At 46.6% G+C, this 19,048-nt stretch overlaps 1 protein-coding gene and 1 pseudogene across 2 annotated transcripts in view; one reads left to right on the top strand and one right to left on the bottom strand.

Moving 5' to 3' along the window:
* Ak8 (adenylate kinase 8) overlaps positions 1–18,100 on the top strand; it is a 118,037-nt gene extending 99,937 nt beyond the window's left edge. For both annotated transcript variants that reach the window (XM_052181985.1, XM_052181986.1), the window contains 2 exons: positions 14,281–14,361; positions 17,723–18,100. In XM_052181985.1, the coding sequence (XP_052037945.1) occupies positions 14,281–14,361; positions 17,723–17,960 (319 nt within the window). In that variant the 3' untranslated portion in view covers positions 17,961–18,100. The remainder of the gene's footprint in view (positions 1–14,280; positions 14,362–17,722) is intronic.
* Positions 11,249–12,762, bottom strand: LOC127685138 (high mobility group protein B3-like; annotated as a pseudogene).
* Positions 18,101–19,048: the final 948 nt, after the last annotated feature.

A 19,048-nucleotide genomic window follows, 5' to 3' on the forward strand; every position in this document is an offset into this window, starting at 1 on the left:
AACGAAAGACAATTGATCACATGCTAAGCCCTTTTAATCACGTAATGGTTGGAGGCCCTGGGGACGTTGTCGTGCTGTGCTCGATGGTCTAGGTTTCTGGTGAGGCCAGGCCAGACACTGTAACGACACCCAAGTTTTGGCCTAGCCTCTCCACGTTACAGCCACAGCACTGACGAAGACAATTGAAGTATTTGAGAACAATGAAATATGCATGGCTATCTGTGACAGCCCCGCAAAGTCGGGCAATTAGCTGCGTAATCTGAGAGGGGAGCTGGCCCTCGGCAGCCCGAGGCTCCCCATTAGTTAAATGCATTTTGTACGTTCTAGTCCCATCAAATCAACTAACACTTCCTTTAATTGGCTCATGAATTATACAGCCACCCCTGCATTATAATTTAATCGCCTGTAAACATTCATAGGGCCCCACCAGTAAAGTGTATCGGCGCTCATTAATTCGTTAATTCCAGCAGATGGAAGGGGGAGATGGGACTAACGGTTTTGGAACAGAGCGCCTTGGGCAATGGAATAAGGGAAAAAAGGTGGGGGGCCACTTAGGTTTTTTTTTTTTTCAGGGCTGTCAGAAACTCAATCTGTGAGCTGTCAGCAGCCTGGACCAGTCCCCACCCCCTCCACTTGTCCTAGACTGTAGGGAAGTGACTGGTGGATTCATAGGGAGGCTTGTCAACTGGCTTTAAACATCAAGCCAGCGGGTAAACCGAGCCCAATGTAAATTAATTCTTGTCTTACGGCCCCCCTCTCTCTGTCCCCATGAATATTTCATGGCGGGCGGCATAAATATTAATTCTAATAGCTCTGCACAGTGGTTATTATTTCTGTTTTATGACAAATATTCATAAAATATTCAAGATCCTTTTTTAGAACATTTACACACTTGATTGTGAATTTTCCCAGTTTCCAGGGGATACTGTAAACATATTGGGGTTCTCTTGATGGACTCTCCCCCTTAATTAATACCACTGGCTATTAATATTTAATCAGGCTTGTTTTTTTTTTCCAGAAGTAAAGCCTATTACGTTGCAGAGCTAAAGGGTGTTTCCTTTCCTTTCTGTCTGTAAAGTGGGAGTTCCTGGCCCTCCAAGTCTCTGACCCCTGGATGGGCTGACAAAGGAAGGCCTCCTTGCCTTTATTTTGAAGACCTTATCTATTTCCTTTTAACTGAGTGCTCTGGAGACAGCCCAACTTCCTGTAATGAAATTCTTCAGAAGAGGGCTGTTCCTGCTTTTATGCAAGGATTTAACATAATTTTGGAGTAATTAAAGTGTTGGTTTAAGAAAAAGATTGTCAGATTCTTTGGGCAAGACTGCCAACCTCTCTCTCTCTCTCTCTCTCTCTCTCTCTCTCTCTCTGTCTGTGTGTGTGCGTGTGTGTGTGTGTGTGTGTGTGTGTGTGTGTGTGTGAAGGGGAGGTGAAATCTGCACTGTTTGTCTTTGGCCCCAAGAGGCAGCTAGCTAGCTGTGTGCCATCCCTCGTGAAGACAGTAAGGAGCCATTCAGTCCTTGGGCAGACACAGAGAGCCCTGAGCAGTTAGATCCAGCCACACCCTGTAAGTTAAGTGGCTTCAGTGTTCACTGTGCAGTCCTAAGTCTCACTGGATGCTTCTGGAATGTTCCATCAACCTGGGAGAACGAATGAATTGTGGGTATTTGACACATAGGAAAACAGGGCAATGATAGAGCATACTGGAGTCTGATGGACCTGGAGCACAGTCTAGAGATAGCATATATCCTCTAGGCTAACCCTTGATGCCAGGGCCACAGCGCCTATGTAGGTGTTTCTCCTGGTGAAGGGTGGGTGCCTAATGTGTGATGTGCTTAGTACAAATCTCTGGCACAGAATGTTAACAAAAGTTTTTGATTGGAATGATGGTGTTGGTGACTAGGGTGGTGAGGGTACTGCTGTTAATGGTGATGATGATATCAGCAGTGGTGATGACAGTGTTGATTGCACTGATGATGATGTGGATGATGGTCATGGTCATGGTGGTGGTGGTGTCAGTGATAATTAATGATGGTACTGGTGATGGTGGTCATGGTGATGATGTGGATGGTAATGATGTGGATGGTTGTGATGGTGATGGTGGTGACATTGGTAATTAATGATAATGGTACTGGTGATGGTGGTGGTAATGAATAGAAGACCAAAGATTCAAACTGAAGCCAAGAAACAACTTGAAATCTTCAAGTAGATGGTCCAGGTGGGCAGTGTGACAAAGGAAAATACTAATTCCTCAAAATCAATGGCTTTAGCAGGCCTAGGGAAAGGAGGCCAGGGAGGGTAGGAATTAGCCTCTGGTAGGTCTCAGGTCCCTTGCTGTTGCGATGGTAACTGGCACGCCTCTGGCCTCCTGAAGGCACAGCGCAGGGGTCACTGAAGAGTCATCCCCTCACTAACATAGAGGGAATAAGCATGGTACGGAGAGGTTAAGTGCAAACAAACATCTGGAAGCTAAGGGCAAACATCTGGAAGCTAAGGGCAAGTCTCAGTGACTTTTCAGCTGAATAACTTGGTCCAGAGCCGGGATCTTCATGGCCTATAATGTGTTAATGTTGTCATAGTACCACAGCCTCACAGAATGTGGCAAGGATGGAGTAGGGCAGTGTATCCACGGGTCCCAGCTCACAGCTCAAGAACGCCTTAGCCCATGTGGTCCCCGGAGACTGCAGTGTGTGGCAGGCACGTGTAAGAACCCAGACGTTCCAGCTACTCTAGCATTTCCCAGCTCCATACTCAGTCTGTCAAATAAGCAGCTTACAAATGTGTCAGGAGAATTTACACTAGAAATGGGCAAGTGCTGCAATTTTCCAGGCTCCCCCTGACCAGCAGAAGCTAGATCACCAGCAAACTGTGAAGGACAAGGGATGTGTGAGCTTTGTAGCCCTACCAGTGTCAAGGGAGGGTTACCTTTATTATCCAAGCCACTGGTTTTTGTTGTGGGAAATATTTAAAAATGATTCAGCACATTACCATGCTTGTGCTGGCAACTCTCTGTCCCGGCAGCCTGGCTGGCCATGCACTGGTGGGCAATATGGCTGACCAGTTCTTAGCTTGTGGAGACTCTCTGGCCTGGGGCTCCTGAAATGTCTCCACTCAGATCGCTGAGTTTCCAATGGCGGGTCTCTACTATGCCAACTCCATGTTTCAACCCCCCACGGTCTTTGGTGCACATCAGGCAAACCCTGGTGGTACCTGCTGTACCTTTCTCTCTTGAACCTGGACGAGCCGTGGTATGAAGGAAAACACTACACAAACTTAGTTCAGAATCAACAGTAACTCAATCGCTGGGTGCAGCAACTAAAATCCTAATCTTGTAATCTTGTAAGCCTTATTAAATCTATATCCTCCGTCATTGAAGCCAGGAGACACTAGTAATTACATCTTGTCCTCACGCTATCCCAGTCCAAAAGGGCCTAACTCTCTCCTTCATCCTCTTTCTCCATCCAACCCAGAAGTCCCTCCTACTCGTCAAGTGATTGGCTCCTTTATTCATTAGGGGACTGGTTCACAAGAAGTCACCTGAGTACGTGACTCACTCCTTGTCCACCGCCCCTCCCAGGAGAGTGGAATTAGCATAAAAATACAAACAACACCAGGTCCATCCTCAACAAGTATTTGTTTTTGTTTTGGAAACTAGGTCTCACAAAGTCCTTGAAGGTGACCTTAAACCCTTGAACTTGCCAACATCATCTTGTGTCAGTCTTCCGAGTAAGTGGTGTGTGGTACACCATCACACCAGCCTTTTCCTGGTCACTTTTGAGTGGAATCAGTTTCACCTCTTTGTTCACTTCTGAGACAGTCTCACATAATTGCCCTTAAACCTGCTCATGCAGCTGAAGATGACCTTGGGCTTCTTCTGATCCTCTTGCCTCTACTTCCTAGATGCTGGGGTTACAAGCATGCACCACCATGCCAATTTTCTGCAGTGCTGGGGTCAGAACCCAGGGCCTCATGCAAGCTGAGTGAGCAAGCTACCTTGTATCTGCATTCTCTGATCCCAGTGCAATTGTTTTCATTTAATATACTACACGTACATTTCTGTGTTGTGGACCGTTTATTGTATTCATACTCGCAAATCTCTGTGTTTCTTCATTTCAAAATCACAGTCATCTCAAACAAGAGGATCCCACAAGGGGCATGTTTCCAAACCTTTCTGAGTGGTTTTAACTGTCGACTTGAATTAACCTAGTATCACCTGAGAAGAGAGTCTTAGTAAAGAATTTTTTAGATCAGGCATGCTTGCAGTTGGAGTGGCTGTCTTGATTGATAATTAGCATGAAAAGACTCAGCCCACGTGGGCAGCACCATTCCCTAAGCAGAGACTCCTACATAGTGTAAGAGAGGAGAGCCCAAGCTAAAAGCAAGCGATCGAATAAGCATGTCTTTATGCTCTCTGCTCCTGACCATGGAGATGATGTGACCAGCTATTTCTAGTTCCTGCCACTGTGAAATCCCTGTGCTGATAGACTGTAACCAGGAACTGTAAGCTAAAGTGAACCGTTCTCTGCCCTAAGTTGTTTTGATCAGAGTATTTTGTTGTTGGTGGTGGTGTTTTTGTTTTAATTTTGCTTTTGCTTTTGCTTTGATTTTTGGTTTTTCAAGACAGGGTTTCTCTGTGTAGCCCTGGCTGTCCTGGAACTCACTCTGTAGACCAGGCTGGCCTTAAACTCAGAAATCCGCCTGCCTTTGCCTCCCAAGTGCTGGGATTAAAGGCGTGCACCACCACTGCCTGGCTTGGTCAGGGTATTTTATCACAGCTCCGTGGTTAAAAGCACTTTCTGCTTTTGCAGAGGACTGGGATTCGATTCCCAGTGCCAAGTTGAGAACTCACAAATGCATGTAACTGCAGCTCAGGGGATCCAGCACCCTCTTCCAGCCTCTGTGGGAGCCAGGCACACATGTGGGGAACATGGATGCATGCAGGAACTCGCACATACATATTGAATAAATATATCTTCTTTCTTTAAAAAAAAAAAAAGGTATTTGCACTCTCTTGTCAGTGTTTGATGTTGTCTAGCTGTAAAGGACACATGGACCTGTAGCCTAAGTGAAGTCAAACGGGGTTTCCTATGGCTGCCATTCCTTCAGGCGGGGCCCACCTTCTTTTGAATAAGAGTCTCTGACTGGACTAGAACTTGCCAAGTCGGTAATCCTGACTGGTTATAAACTCCAGAGAATCTATCTGTCTGCCTCCGCAGCACTGGGATTGACAGCACATACACTCAGGTATCTCTGTCTGTCTGTCTGTCTGTCTATCTATAGACAGGCCCTGCAGATTGGCTCAGGTCCTTCCTTGCTCTTGAAAGGTGAGCATTTTACCAGTTTAACTTTCTCCAGAGCCAAAGAACTTAGTCTTTAAAACAACAAAATAATGGGGGAAATCTGAACACAGACTCGAGGGCATAAAAGCTGCTCAAATTAAGATGTTTCAAGATCACCAGAGTCTTGAAGGCTTAGATAAGGTCTTGTGTCCTGTTGGCTTCTTGTCTCAGGAATGTGGGTCTCAACCCTTTACTACTTTTTTTTTTTACCCAAAGCCAATATGAAAGTGTACACCTAGCCAGTGACCTCACTGGGTGAAACCCTGCCCAGAAGGTTCGAGCAGCTGAACACTTGTGCCTGTCCTCCATCCTTCCATCCCTACCAAACCCCAAGGATGGCCTGAGATGCCTCCGGTTGGTTCCCTGGGAACCCTGCTAAGGGGTTTGGGTTTACAGTTGGTGGCCAGCTTGTCTCCTGCTATTTTTGTCTTAAATGTATTTGCCTTTCTCTGTGGGAAAAGCTTGCAGAACTTCCTGGCTCTGACAACTGGCTTTTCTTTATTGTCTGGGGAGCTCCTGGGTGGCAGTGTGCACAGGAGAGAAATTTTTTTTCCTTTCTTCTTGGTGGCAAAGAAGATAGATGTTTTAAGAGGGCTTTTAAAAAGGGCTGGATTTTACTGGAGTATTCTGGGTCATTCCCCCCTTCAACTGGACTGCCATGTTTGGAAATGCACTTGGTAAACTACCAGGAGTGCACACTAATTTATTGGTTAGCAGCTAGGAGAGTGAGTTTTGTTGCTTGCCCCTGGAGAGACTGCAGATTCCGCCAGGATAGGTTTGTGCTGTCAATTATGTGCCGGTTTCAACAAGAAATGGCCAGCGGGAGCCCTTATCTTGAAGGAGTGGGAACTGGAGGTGAGAGGCATCATCACTGCTACCCGAGGCCTGACGTAGGACTCTGGGGTGGTAGGATCAGCTGGCGTGGTCTGGCCCTTGGTTTTTTTCAGGTAAGCTTGTTAGAGTGAAATATCTGCAAAGCAAACACTTTAAAATCCTGGCCAGAGAAGTCTGTGTCCAGGCTCTCCTCTGCACTGCTCCTTTTGGATGCAGCCTCTCTTAACACTTAATTCCAGGAATCTTTGTGGGCTGTGAGCCAGGCACCTGCCAGGAGAGCCAGGAAGCCAACAGCATGGAGTCTGGGCCGTGCTTTGGTGTGAGATGGGGCCAGGCAGGCTAGTTTATGTGCTGACAGCCAACATAGGTTTTGGCTGTGAGCATTTGCCAGGCAGGAAGGACACGGCATCAACAAGGCAGCTTCAGCTCCTGTCCAGACCCTTGATGTGCCTACAGGATAGACCTGTTGAAGTCTGAATCTGGACTAAGGGTGCTAACCTGTCTGTAGTGAAGACTGTGGCTGGGCAGATGGCTCAGTCAGTCAAGCACTTCCTGGGTACCATCACCAGAATGCACAGGAAAATGCTGGGCTCGCTGGTACGCGGTTGTAACCCTAGCACTAGGAAGACCGGAGCAGGAAGACCCCTGGGGCTGCAGACAGACAGTGCAGCTGAATGGGTGAACTCTGGGAAAATGAGAGATCCTTAACAGAACGTGGACAGAGTATCTCAGGACAACCCCTGAGGATGGTTGTTTAAGACTTCCACATGCACATGCTCAGAAGCTAAGATCTGGGTTCCATTCCCAGCACCCACATGTTGACTCACAACCATCCATAGTCTAGTTCCAGGGAACCTCATGTTCCTATGATCTCTGTGGGTAGCAGGTGCATATGTGGTACACAGATATACCTGTAGGCAAATCACTCATGCACATAAAATAAAAATAATTAAATCTAAAAGAAATCTAAAAAGAAAAAAAAAAACTGGCCCCTTCTGCTTTGTGCTCTGGGAACACTCTGAAATCTGTTAATGACGGAGGACTACCTTGGCATCATCCTCTCCTTCCCTGTCCCAGATGGTGCTCCCGGTTGGTCAAGCAGTGTGCTCTGTCCATCTCTTTGACCATCCTCGGCCCCAGTCTGCAGTCCCATTATGTTTCCTCTTTCCAGCTCCTCCTTTAGTGGTAGTCACCATGTAGTTCTTCCTGAGAGGAAACACCGTGAGCTGTACCACGGCCAGGATGGCCAGGGACAGTCACAGATGGCCTGGACAGAGCTGAAAGGAGGGCTCCCAGGACAGAGGCTGGCTCTTGGCTAGAAGGAGGAGGCAACTTGAGCCTTTTCCAGGAAGCTGCCTCCAGATGCCCCGCTTTCCCATTTGGACATCCGCTCTGGAGGCGCTGGCACGTGTGGACGGAGCACCTACACATGTGTGTTGCCAGCTGTGCATGTAGCTCACAGTTTCTGAAATGTATACAAATGCCTCATCTGATTCACATTTTGCAAATATTTCCCCCATTCTGGCTTATAATTTATTTTTTAAATGTATTTTGGTATACAGTTTTTTTTAAATCACATTTAGTGTGTGTGTGTGTGTGTGTGTGTGTACATGTGGTAGTAAAAGCAGATATCCCTGTTGAGTCTTTCACCTTTTGCTTGGTGTTAGGTGTTTGGTTGTTCGGTAAGATGAACCGTATGGCCTTCTCTCCTCATGCACAGTGGCATGCACCTACAATTAGAACACCCAGGAACTGGAGGCAGGAGGATTGAGAATCCAAGGCCATTCTGGGATGCATAGCAGTTGAAGGCCAGCTAGACTACAGACTAAGACTCATCTACTTAGCCTAAAAATATAGTAATTTTTACTTTAAATGTAAAATTGATTTAAAAAGCATTAGGCTTCCATTCCCAGGTTAAATCCCACTTAGCTGTGATAATGAATTATTCTTTTAATGTATTGTTGTATTTAACCCACTAATTTAAATGGCACTACAAACACTGTATTGTATTGGCGGGTGCTCTGTAGCACTCTGAATTGGAGTCATTAGGAAGCAGGTGTGTCCACATCAAGCCAGTGGGCTATTTGCAGCCTGGGTTAGTAACACATGAGTATGAACATGTCTAGGAGTGTATGTGTGCATGTGTGAGGGTGTGGGAGTGAATGAGTGTATGAACATGTGTGTGGGAGTGTGTTTATGAGTGTGTGTGTGTATGTGAATGTCTGCATGTATGAACATGTGTGTGAGGGTATGTAGTGAATGAGTATGTGTATGAGCATGTGTGTGCATGTGAATGTATATAAGCATGTGTGTATGAGCATGTGTGTGAGTGTGAGCATTATGTGAGTGTGTATATGAACATGTGTGTGTGAATGAGCATGTGTGTGCATGATCATGTGTGTGTGCATGTATGAGAGTGTGTGTGAATGTCTGTATGTATGAGTATGTGTATGCATGTGTGAGGGTGTGTATGTGCATGTGTGCAGGTGTGTGTGAATGTCTGTGTGTATGAGCATGTGTGTGTGTGAGCATGTGTGTGAATGTGTACATGAACATGTGTGCATGTGTGCAGGTATGTGTGAATGTCTGTGTGTATGAGCATGTGTGTGTATGTGTGTGAATGTGTACATGAACATGTGTGTGCATGTGTGCAGGTGTGTGTGTATGTCTGTGTGTATGAGCATGTGTGTGTATGTGTGTGAATGTGTACATGAACATGTATGTGCATGTGTGCAGGTGTGTGTGTATGTCTGTGTGTATGAGCATGTGTGTGAGTATGTATATGAACATATGTGTGTTTGAATGTGTGTATGAACATGTACATGTGAGAGTGAGTGAATGAATGTGTGTATGAGTGTGTGTGCATGTGTGTGTATATGAGCATGTGTGTCTGTATGTATGAGCGTATGTGCGTGCGTGTGTATGTGTAAGAGAGAGAGAGAGAGAGAGAGAATGAGAGAATATTCATACGTGTGTGGGTTGTAACTTGATTTGTTTCTTGAGTGTAAACTTTGTAGATGACATCATGTCTCAGTGTCAAGAGACTGAATGAGCCTGACAGACAGCAGTGCAGTGAGGAAAGGCTGGCCATGGCCTGCCAGGCTGCTGGGAACCGGCTGTGCCTGCTTCATGAGGTAGTTACAGTTAAACTCAGCACCAGCAGGGTTTTCTGGAGACTGGGCCAAGGTAGCCTTCAGGGAGGGGAAGCTAAGTATCTTTGTTAGGGTTTTACTGCTGTCAACAAACACCATGATCAAGGCAACTCTTATAAGGACAACATTTAATTGGGGCTGACTTACAGGTTCAGAGGTTCAGTCCATCACCATCAAGGCAAGAGTATGGTAGCATCCAGACAGGCATGGTGCAGGAGGAGCTGAGAGTTCTACGTCTTTTTTTTCTTTATTTATTCTTTGTACTCGATATATTCTTTATTTACATTTCAAATGATTTCCCCTTTCCTGGATTTCCCCTCCCCAAAAGTCCCATAAGCCCTCTTCTCTCCCCCTGTTCCCCAATCCACCCCTTCCTGCTTCCCTGTCCCAGTATTCCCCTGCACTGCTGCACTGAGCCTTTCCAGGAGCAGGGGCCTCTCCTTCCTTCTTCTTGGGCATCATTTGATATGTGAGTTGTTTCTTGGGTATTCTGAGCTTCTGGGCTAATATCCGTTTATCAGTGAGTGCATAGCATGTGTGTTCTTTTGTGACTGGGTCGCCTCACTCAGGATGACATTCTCCAGTTCCACCCACTTGCCTAAGAATTTCATGAATTTATTGTTTTTAATAGCTGAGTAGTATTCGATAGTGTAAATATACCACATTTTCTGCATCCCTTCCTCTGTTGAGGGACATCTGGGTTCTTTCCAGCTTCTGGCTATTATAAATAGGGCTGTTATGATCATAGTGGAGCATGGATTCTTATTACATGCTGGGGAATCCTCTGGGTATATGCCCAGGAGTGGTATAGCAGGGTCCTCCTGTAGTATCACACACAGTTTTCTGAGGAACCACCAGAATGATTTCCAGAGTGGTTGTACCAACTTGTAACCCTACCAGCCGTGGAGGAGTGTTCCTCTTTCTCCACGTCCTCACCAGCACCTGTTTTCTCCTGAGTTTTTGATCTTAGCCATCCTGACTGGTATGAGGTGAAAGCTCAGGGTTGTTTTGATTTGCATTTCCCTGATGACTAAGGATGCTGAACATTTCTTTAGCCATCATCAGTCAGATCTCAGCCATTCGATATTCCTCAGGTGAAAATGTTTTGTTTAGCTCTGCACCCCATTTTTTAATAGGGTTATTTGGCTCTCTGGAGTCTACCTTCTTGAGTTCTTTGTATATCTTGGATATTAGCCCTCTGTCGGATGTAGGGTTGGTAAAGATCTTTTCCCAATTTGTTGGCTGCCGTTTTGTCCTTTTGACAGTGTTCTTTTTTACGGATGGTTGTGAGCCACCATATGGTTGCTGGGATTTGAACTCAAGACCTTCAGAAGAGCAGTCAGTGCTCTTAACCTCTGGGCCATCTCTCCAGCCCAAGTTCTGTGCCTTCATCTGCAGGCTGCTAGGAGAATACTGGCTTCCAGGTAGCTGGATCAGGGTCTTAAAGCCTACACCCACAGTGACACACCTACTCCAATGAGGGCACACCTCCTAACAGTGCCACTCCCTGGTCCAAGAATATACAAACCTTCACACTGGGCAAGGAGACAAGTCCTGGGCGTGTCTGTTCTGAGAACCCTGCTTGCCTGTCTGCTGTTCAGCTGTGTTTTTTTTAAAGCTCATCTGTGGTCGAGTGCATGACAGCTGAGCCCATACATCTTCTAGTGCATGACAGCAAGTGTCCAGCTGTCTGTGAGGTTTGAATGTGACGGGACCATAATTGGCTCATGTGTGTGACCACTTGGTGCCTTTTGGGAAGGTTCTGGAACCATTAGGAGTTGGAGCTTTGCTAATAAAAGTCTGTCACTGGGGCCAGAGGCAGGCCTTGAGGGTTTTGTTGTTGTTGTTGTTGTTTAAATGTAATACTGTTGATTTAATTTCAAAAACATTTCAGCACTCTAAACATACAAAAATAATAATGCTGCAAATTGCATTTAGGTACAGAGGGTTCTGGGACTTCCACTGATGCAGTAGTTCTTCACTTTGCTGACAGCTATGAGTTCTACAGTTTCATTAAAAAGTTTAAAATCTACTGCACGTAACTAAAGAAAAAACTCCAAACACTTTTCATGCCAGTTGACCCCCCCCCTTTCCACAACTAAGAATGTCACAGAGTGCTATGCCACTATTTACAAAAACACAACAACCTGAAGCTAAATGGACGCCCACGGCAGTATCGCAGAGCTCTCAGGTATTTACAAGGAGACAGATTTTATTCATCTTCCTCCTCCTCTTCCTCCTCCTCCTCTTCTACCTTTTTCCAGGCAACTTTAGTAGGACCCTTGGCGCCATCAAACTTCCCTTTAGACTTATTGTCAGCAACGACCTTCTCGGCCTCCCTCAGCTTTGCTGCCTTGGTAATGTGAGGCTGCTTTTGACTGTCACTTAAGTTATTCCACACCTCACCCAGCTTTTTTGCCACATCTTCAACGGAGATGCCAGGGTTTGTGGCTTTGATCTTGGGGTGAAATTCAAAGCAGAATAAGAAAGACCCAGATGGAGGTCTTTTGGGGGCATTCGGGTCCTTCTTCTTCTTACCTCCCTTAGCTGGTCCATAGTCTTTTACCTCCCAATCATGGCGTACTTTATCCACCTTTGCTATTTCATCAAACTTTGATTTCTCTTTTCTAGAAATTGTCTTCTACCTCTCCAAGCACTTCTTGGAAAACTCTGCAAAGTTGGCTGGAACCTCTGGGTTTTTCATATGTTCTTCCCTGCATGTCTGCACAAAGAAGGCATAAGCAGACATCTTGCCCTTTGGTTTCTTGGAGTCATGTTTATCCATCCCGGCTGTATTGTTCACTAGTCTCAGGCCTTGAGGTTTTACCGATCCATCCCAGCTTCCTGTCAGCAGAGACGTTGTAAGAACTTCCTCATTCTCCCACCAGTGTGCCTTCCCCATCGTGATGCCTGTGTCCTTGAACTGTGAGCCAGAACAAATGTTTCCTCCCTCAAGCTGCCTCTTGTCAGGCCGTAGGTCACAGCCTCAGTGGGTGAGTGTGATTACCAAGCTTGATGACCTGAGTTCAGTCCCTGGGACCCACAAGGCGGAAGGAGAAATGAACTCCTGAAAGCTGTCAGTAGACGTACGGGATGCTTGCACACACAGATAAGGAACCCAGGAGGTTAAACACACAGGCTCCGCTCTTCAAAGGAGAGAAACGTTTACCTGCCTTCCATCTGGAATCCTGGGGATGGATGTAGTTTAGCACCTGGTGATGTTTTGCTGTCTGCAGGCCAGGCTTCACCTAAATGCCCAGACTGTCTATTTATCCCTAACTTTCCCCCACTAAATACTGGGCTTTTTTCAAGCTTCTCAGTCCATAAAAACATCCTTATGAGAGATGTCACGTGCACATTACAACAGCCTAAGCAACTTCTATAGAGCCAGGCCAACCACGACTCCCAGCCATCCTCCCAAGGTCCTTACCTTGATTATCTCTATGGAAGAGGCCAGATGTACTTTGTAGAGTTTCTTTTTTCTTTCTTTCTTTGTTTCTTTCTTTGTTTCTTTCTTTGTTTCTTTCTTTGTTTCTTCTTTGTTTCTTTCTTTCTTTCTTTCTTTCTTTCTTTCTTTCTTTCTTTCTTTCATTATGAAGACTCCCCCCCCCCCCCCTCAAGACAGGGTTTCTCTGTGTAGCCCTGGCTGGCCTCGAACTCAGAAATCCTGGAACTCACTCTGTAGACCAGGTTGGCCTCGAACTCAGAAATCCGCCTGCCTCTGCCTCCCAAGTGCTGGGTTTAAAGGCATGCACCGCCGCGCCACTGCCAGCTCTTTTAGAGTTTCAATGTAAACATGTCCTTAGCTTCTTTGTACACAGAACTGAGTTAATTGTCATCGGGAAACATTTCCCCAAAATTGTGCGGTGCTTAAATACGGCTACAATAAACCATCTGGTGACAGACTTTAGAAGTTTGAACCAGTGACGACTCACTAAGTGGAGCTGAACCGGGTTTCATTCTTGTGTCTCCTGGACAGGAGCTTGCAGGAACCCCATGGTTGTTCTCTGACCTCTAAACACACATTGTGCACATATCCACTCATTACCTCCCCCCTCAAATGAATATATAAAAGTTTTTAGGAATTAAAAAAAATAACTTTGGGTAAGTATTAGAAGGAAACCCATAAAAAACCAGCCTAAGGGAGAGAAATTTGCACATGTGTCAGTCAAACTCTGAAGTATCAGCCGCAGGCAACACTTGGTCCTAGTGTCTCTGGCCACCTCCCTTGATGGCTCTGAGCAAGCTGCCTTCTTCTGGAGGCCCTCGGGCTAAGTCTGGGCTTCCATTTCTCCCACTGTGCAGTCAGCAGGTGACCTGCCTGGCATGGCTTGGATCTGCATTCTACCTCCTCACAGCCTGGGTCACAGCAAAGCCACAGGCACCAGAGAGTCAGAGGGGAAAGATTTCTCCCAGCCAAGAGGAATGGAGCAAGGGCACACTTGGCTGCCTCAGGAATCTGGGGCAGACCATCCCCGAAACACATAGATGCGCACATGTGGGGTATGATGCCAACTGTGGCCTTAGGGTGACAGAAGTCTGGCCTGGGGTTCCCTCTGGTGACCAGGGCAACTGTTCTTGTCTGGACTGTAGCAAACTTACTTAGTCTATGGAGGTAAATGAGTGACAGTAGGAAGGTCAGTGTCCCCCAGGGCCACAAGGAGGGAGGGGCAAAGGGAGGAAGCAGCAGAAGGAAAGGGACAGGGTGGCCAGTGGGTGATTCTGGAAGGCTCTGGGCTGCTAGGCTACACCCTAGTTTCTGCCATTAGGGTGTTATTGGCCTGAAGAATGAGTTGACAGAGAAGGTTGGTGGGTCTCTAGGCTCTGGGTGGGTTTACTGTGTAGGAGAGTCATGTTGCCAGGAGGAGTGGTCTCCCTCGGGTTAGCAGGCCCAGGCTGTCAAAGCTTTGCTTGGCCCAGATAGTGACAACTGTCGCTACCGTGGTTTCTCTCTACAGGGTTTTCTTCCTGAACGTGCCATTGGATTCCATCCTGGAGCGGCTGACACTGAGAAGGACAGACCCTGTCACAGGAGAAAGGTTGGTCGGGCCTTCCTGGCGGCGGGTCACGGAGGGCTGCTGATGGCCAGATCCCCCGAGATCCACCTCTTCATCTAGGTGCTCAGTGCTACCGTGGACCTGCTCCAGGGTAGTGCTGGCTGTTACAGACATAGGCAAGAAACGGGCTTGTTAAGTGAGTTCCTCTGGGTACGTCTTTTGTCTCCCTCTGAAGAGGAAGAGGGAAGGGGTATACCAGGCACAGCAGCAACACAGAGTGAAGTACCTGCCACTGTAGTCCTGGCCCCCAGCTGGACCTCTGCTTCAGAAATGGCTGCACCAGATGAGTAGGCTCTAAGTACTGGGCAAATCCTGTTTGGAAGGATTGAAAAAAGTACAGACAAAGTTGGGAAGATGCTCAGATGGCAAAGGCTTGCCTCACAAGCATGAGGACCTGAGTTCAATCACCAAAACGCATGTGTGTACACACACAACACACATACACACACATACATACATATATACATACACATACACATACATATACATACACCCATATACACATACACAAACACATGCACTTACACACACATACATACATATATACCATACACCCATACACAGACAAATAATAAACCCTTTGTGATGGTATATGCCTTTAATCCCAGCACTTGGGAGGCAGAGGTTGGTAGCTCTCTTCTGAGGCTGGTCTGGTCTATATAAGGAGTTCCAGAACAGCCAGGACTACACAGGAAACCCTATGTGATGCTTATTCTTGGTTGTCAACTTGTCCACATCTGGAATTAACTAAAACTCAAGTGGCTAAATGGCTGGGTATACCTGTGATGGATTGATTCATTCTTTCTTTCTTTCTTTCTTTCTTTCTTTCTTTCTTTCTTTCTTTCTTTCTTTCTTTCTTTCTTTCTTTCTTTCTTTCTTCCTTTCTTTTCTTTCTTTCTTTCTTTCTTTCACTTTCTTCCTTTCTTCCTTCCTTCTCTTTCTTCCTTCCTTCCTTCCTTCCTTCCTTCCTTCCTTCCTTCCTTCCTTCCTTCCTTCCTTCCTTCCTTTTCTTTCTTTCTTTCGACAGGGTTTCTTTGTGTAACAGTCTGGTTGTTATACTTGCTTTGTAGACCAGGCTGACCTCAAACTCATAAGAGATCTGCTCAGTGTTGGTCTCTGCTGTTGGCAGATCTGGCCGTCAGCAGCAGCTGTAGCCAGGTCAGCCTTGGAGAGTGGACGTCCATAGTGTTGAGCACATTCTTAACTCCCATCTCGGACACCATGGCCACTTTGTTCATGTGCCCATTGAGCAATGACAGGGGTGGCTGGGGACAGAGGCTGACTGTCCACAGAACGGGTCATCCTAGCCACTTGATTACTGACCTCCTCCTCCTCAGTTGAAGTCACCTTTTGGTGAGCATTTACATGGGACACAAATATCTTCACATTCTTCACTCATTTGGGGAGATCTATCCACATACTCCTTCCCTAAATGTCTTTTTTTTTTTTTTTTTTTTTTTTTTTTTTTTTGGTTTTTTTGAGACAGGGTTTCTCTGTGTAGCCCTGGCTGTCCTGGAACTCTGTAGACCAGGCTGGCCTTGAACTCAGAAATCCACCTGCCTCTGCCTCCCAAGTGCTGGGATTAAAAGCGTGTGCCACCACTGCCCAGCTCTTAGATGTCTTTCCCACCAGTATTCCAATCGTGATCTTTCCAAATCCCTGACCATCCAGTCAATCCATTAACTAGTCCATGAATCAGTGAACAATCACACATCTGGCCATTTCTCCTTCCAAACAAAATGTATGACCATGTGTACTGCCCAAAGTTCTGCCCTCTGTGAAGATTTTCCTTTCACAGGTGTCTTTCAGGGTTGTCCCAGAAAGGGGCTGTGATGCTGCACTTCTGAGTGGTACCTGCACAGCATGGGGAACTATCAGTAAACCAGGCCCCAGTCTTCTTCCTCACCCCAAAAAGCATGCACACCTAGTAGCAGATGGCATTGTAAAGGGAGTAGACATTACAGGCATTTTGGGCAACTTCTTCATGTAACGTGTTTGTGTCCTCAGGACCTGCTCAGGCCCAATCATATACAATGTATACACCATTTTCATTTGGTAAGGGATTGCTTCTATGCACATCCCACGTTGTCTTGGTGGGTCAGCTATTACCTAGCTCATGGTGGGCAGCTCAGGTCACATGGTAATTTAGTCCATTGTCAAATGTTCTGTTTTCACTAAGGCCCAGTAGCAGGCCAAGAGCTGCCTCTTAAAGGGACTAGTTGTCTGTAGACAATGGTAAAGACTTGCTTCAAAATCCCAAAGGTATCTTCTGTGACTCACCTATAGGGGCCTGCCAAAGGCTCTAAACAGCATCCTGTCTGCCACTGACACCTCAAGTACCATTGTGTCTGCTGGATCATGTGGTTCAAGTGGTAGATCAGCCCACACAGCATTCTGGAACTGTTCTAGATCCCAGTCCTGGTATCTGTTGGGGTTAGAACAGATGTGGTAGAATAAATCTATGTGGGATTTATTATAGTGGCTTACAGGCTGTGGTCGAGCTAGTCCATCAGTTCTCAACCTGTGGATCGACATCCCTTTGGGGTCTGTGTATCAGATAGTTACATTATAATTCATAACAAAACTATAGTCATAGAGCAGCAATGAAATCATTTTACAGATGGGGGTCATCATGACATAAGGGGTACTGTATTAAATGGCTGAAGCATCAGGAAGGTTGAGAACCACTGATCCAACAACACCTGTCTACCAATAGAGGATTCAAGAGTTGGTCTTCAGAAGATGCCAGAATCCCAAAGAAGTAGGCTCTAATGCCAGTGGAGGAATGAATGAACCTGCCAGTGAGGGCCAGGGCAAGCAGGCAAAGAGAGCACACTCCCTTCTTCCATGTCCTAATATAGGTTGCCAGCAGAACGTGTAGAATTTTAGTTCCAGGGAATCCAACTCCCTCATTGGGCCTTCCTCAGCTGCACACACACACACACACACACACACACACACACACACGACAGGAGTGGGGGTGGGCGCTGCCAAAGTAGGGGAAGGGAAAAATGAAGGAAGGCGGCCTTTGTGTGTTGTTTGCTTTGTTTTCAGGTGGGGTCTCACTACACAGCCCTGGCAGCCAGGGACTTGCAGGGATCTAGCTGCTTGGGCCTCAGAGATCAAAGGGATATCTGGCTCTTACTGTGACTTTACATCATCCCCCGCCCCCACTGTCCCCTGCCCTTACCCTGAGCTGGGATCATAGCTTCTTGTCCCAGAAGCCTGGGGCCAGTTCTGGTGCATAGCTGGCATTTGTGTTTGGTTGTCATGGAGACGGGCCAAGGGCACTCGAGTGTGGTCAACAGAGGACTGAGGGCCGTTGTCATCTGCTCCCATGTAGGTTCCATCTCATGTACAAGCCCCCTCCCACCATAGAGGTCCAGGCCCGCCTCCTGCAGAACCCCAAGGATTCAGAAGAGTACATCAAGCTCCAAACGGACCTGTTCTACAGGAACTCTGGGGACCTGGAGCAGTACTACGATCGAGCCATCATTGTCAATGGAGACCAGGACCCATACACAGTTTTTGAGTATATAGAGAGTGGGATCATTAATCCTCTGCCCAGGAAAGTTACCTGATATGTGTGAAGCCAGGAGCAAGCCCTGAAGACACTCAAATCCCTGCCCTCAACCTTCAACAGACCCCACGCAGTCAATAAAGATGCTAGTCACAAACTCGGGTAGCCTTCTTGTGAGGTTGGAGAACACAGGACAGAAGAGGTGCATGGTGGGGTAGAATGGAATGCTAGAGGCTAGGCCTTCTTCTACAATCAGATAAGACCCACCTCAAGGCCACTCCCATCCCACTGTGGGTAACTGGGTGGATGCCATCTTAGGTTTTCCATAGCTGTGAAAGAGATACCATGACCAAGGCAACTCTTATAAAGGAAAACATTTCATTGGGGCTGGTTTATGGGTTCAGAGGTTTAGTCCTTTGTCCTTCTCATCATGGTGAGAAGCATGTGGGCAGACATAGTGCTGGAAAAGGAACTGAGAGTTCTACATCTTAATCCTTAGGCAGAAGGGAACTGTTTCACCCTGGACATATCTTGAACATATATAACTTTAAAGCCTGCCTCAGCAGTGACACACTTCCTCTAATAAGGCCACAGTTCCAACAAGGCCACTATGGCCAAACATTTAAACATATAAATCTATGGGAACCAAACCTATTTAAACCACTATAGGTGCATTGGTCATGTTCTGTACAGGATAGAAACCAACAGCATGGCTATATATGATAAAGGACACTTAGTGGATTGGTTGGCTTACAGGATGGCAGCTAGGCCAACAATGGCTGTCTGCAGTTTGGAGGTCTGAGAATTTCATAGCTGCTTAGTCCACTTAGATACTCCGGATGTCTCAATCTGGTACTGGAGGCATGGAGGATCCTGAAGAGCTACTGGTCTTCAGTCCACACTGGAAGGTTGAAAAAAACTAGGTTCTGATGTTAGTAGAGGATGGTCAGAGCAGTAGCAATAACGTAGATGCACCTACAAGCAAGAAATGAAGGTAGGCAGGCAAAGTAGGTCTGGTTTCCTCCGACACAAAAGCTGCTTCCCACTTGGGGGCAGGGGGCTTCCCTCCTCAGCTAATCCTCTCAGGAAATACCTGTTCAGAGAGACAGACCTCTTAGATGATCCCAGGTCCAGTCAAGTTGACAACCA

Source organism: Apodemus sylvaticus, chromosome 5 (assembly GCF_947179515.1).
Source record: "Apodemus sylvaticus chromosome 5, mApoSyl1.1, whole genome shotgun sequence".
NCBI lineage: Eukaryota > Metazoa > Chordata > Mammalia > Rodentia > Muridae > Apodemus > Apodemus sylvaticus.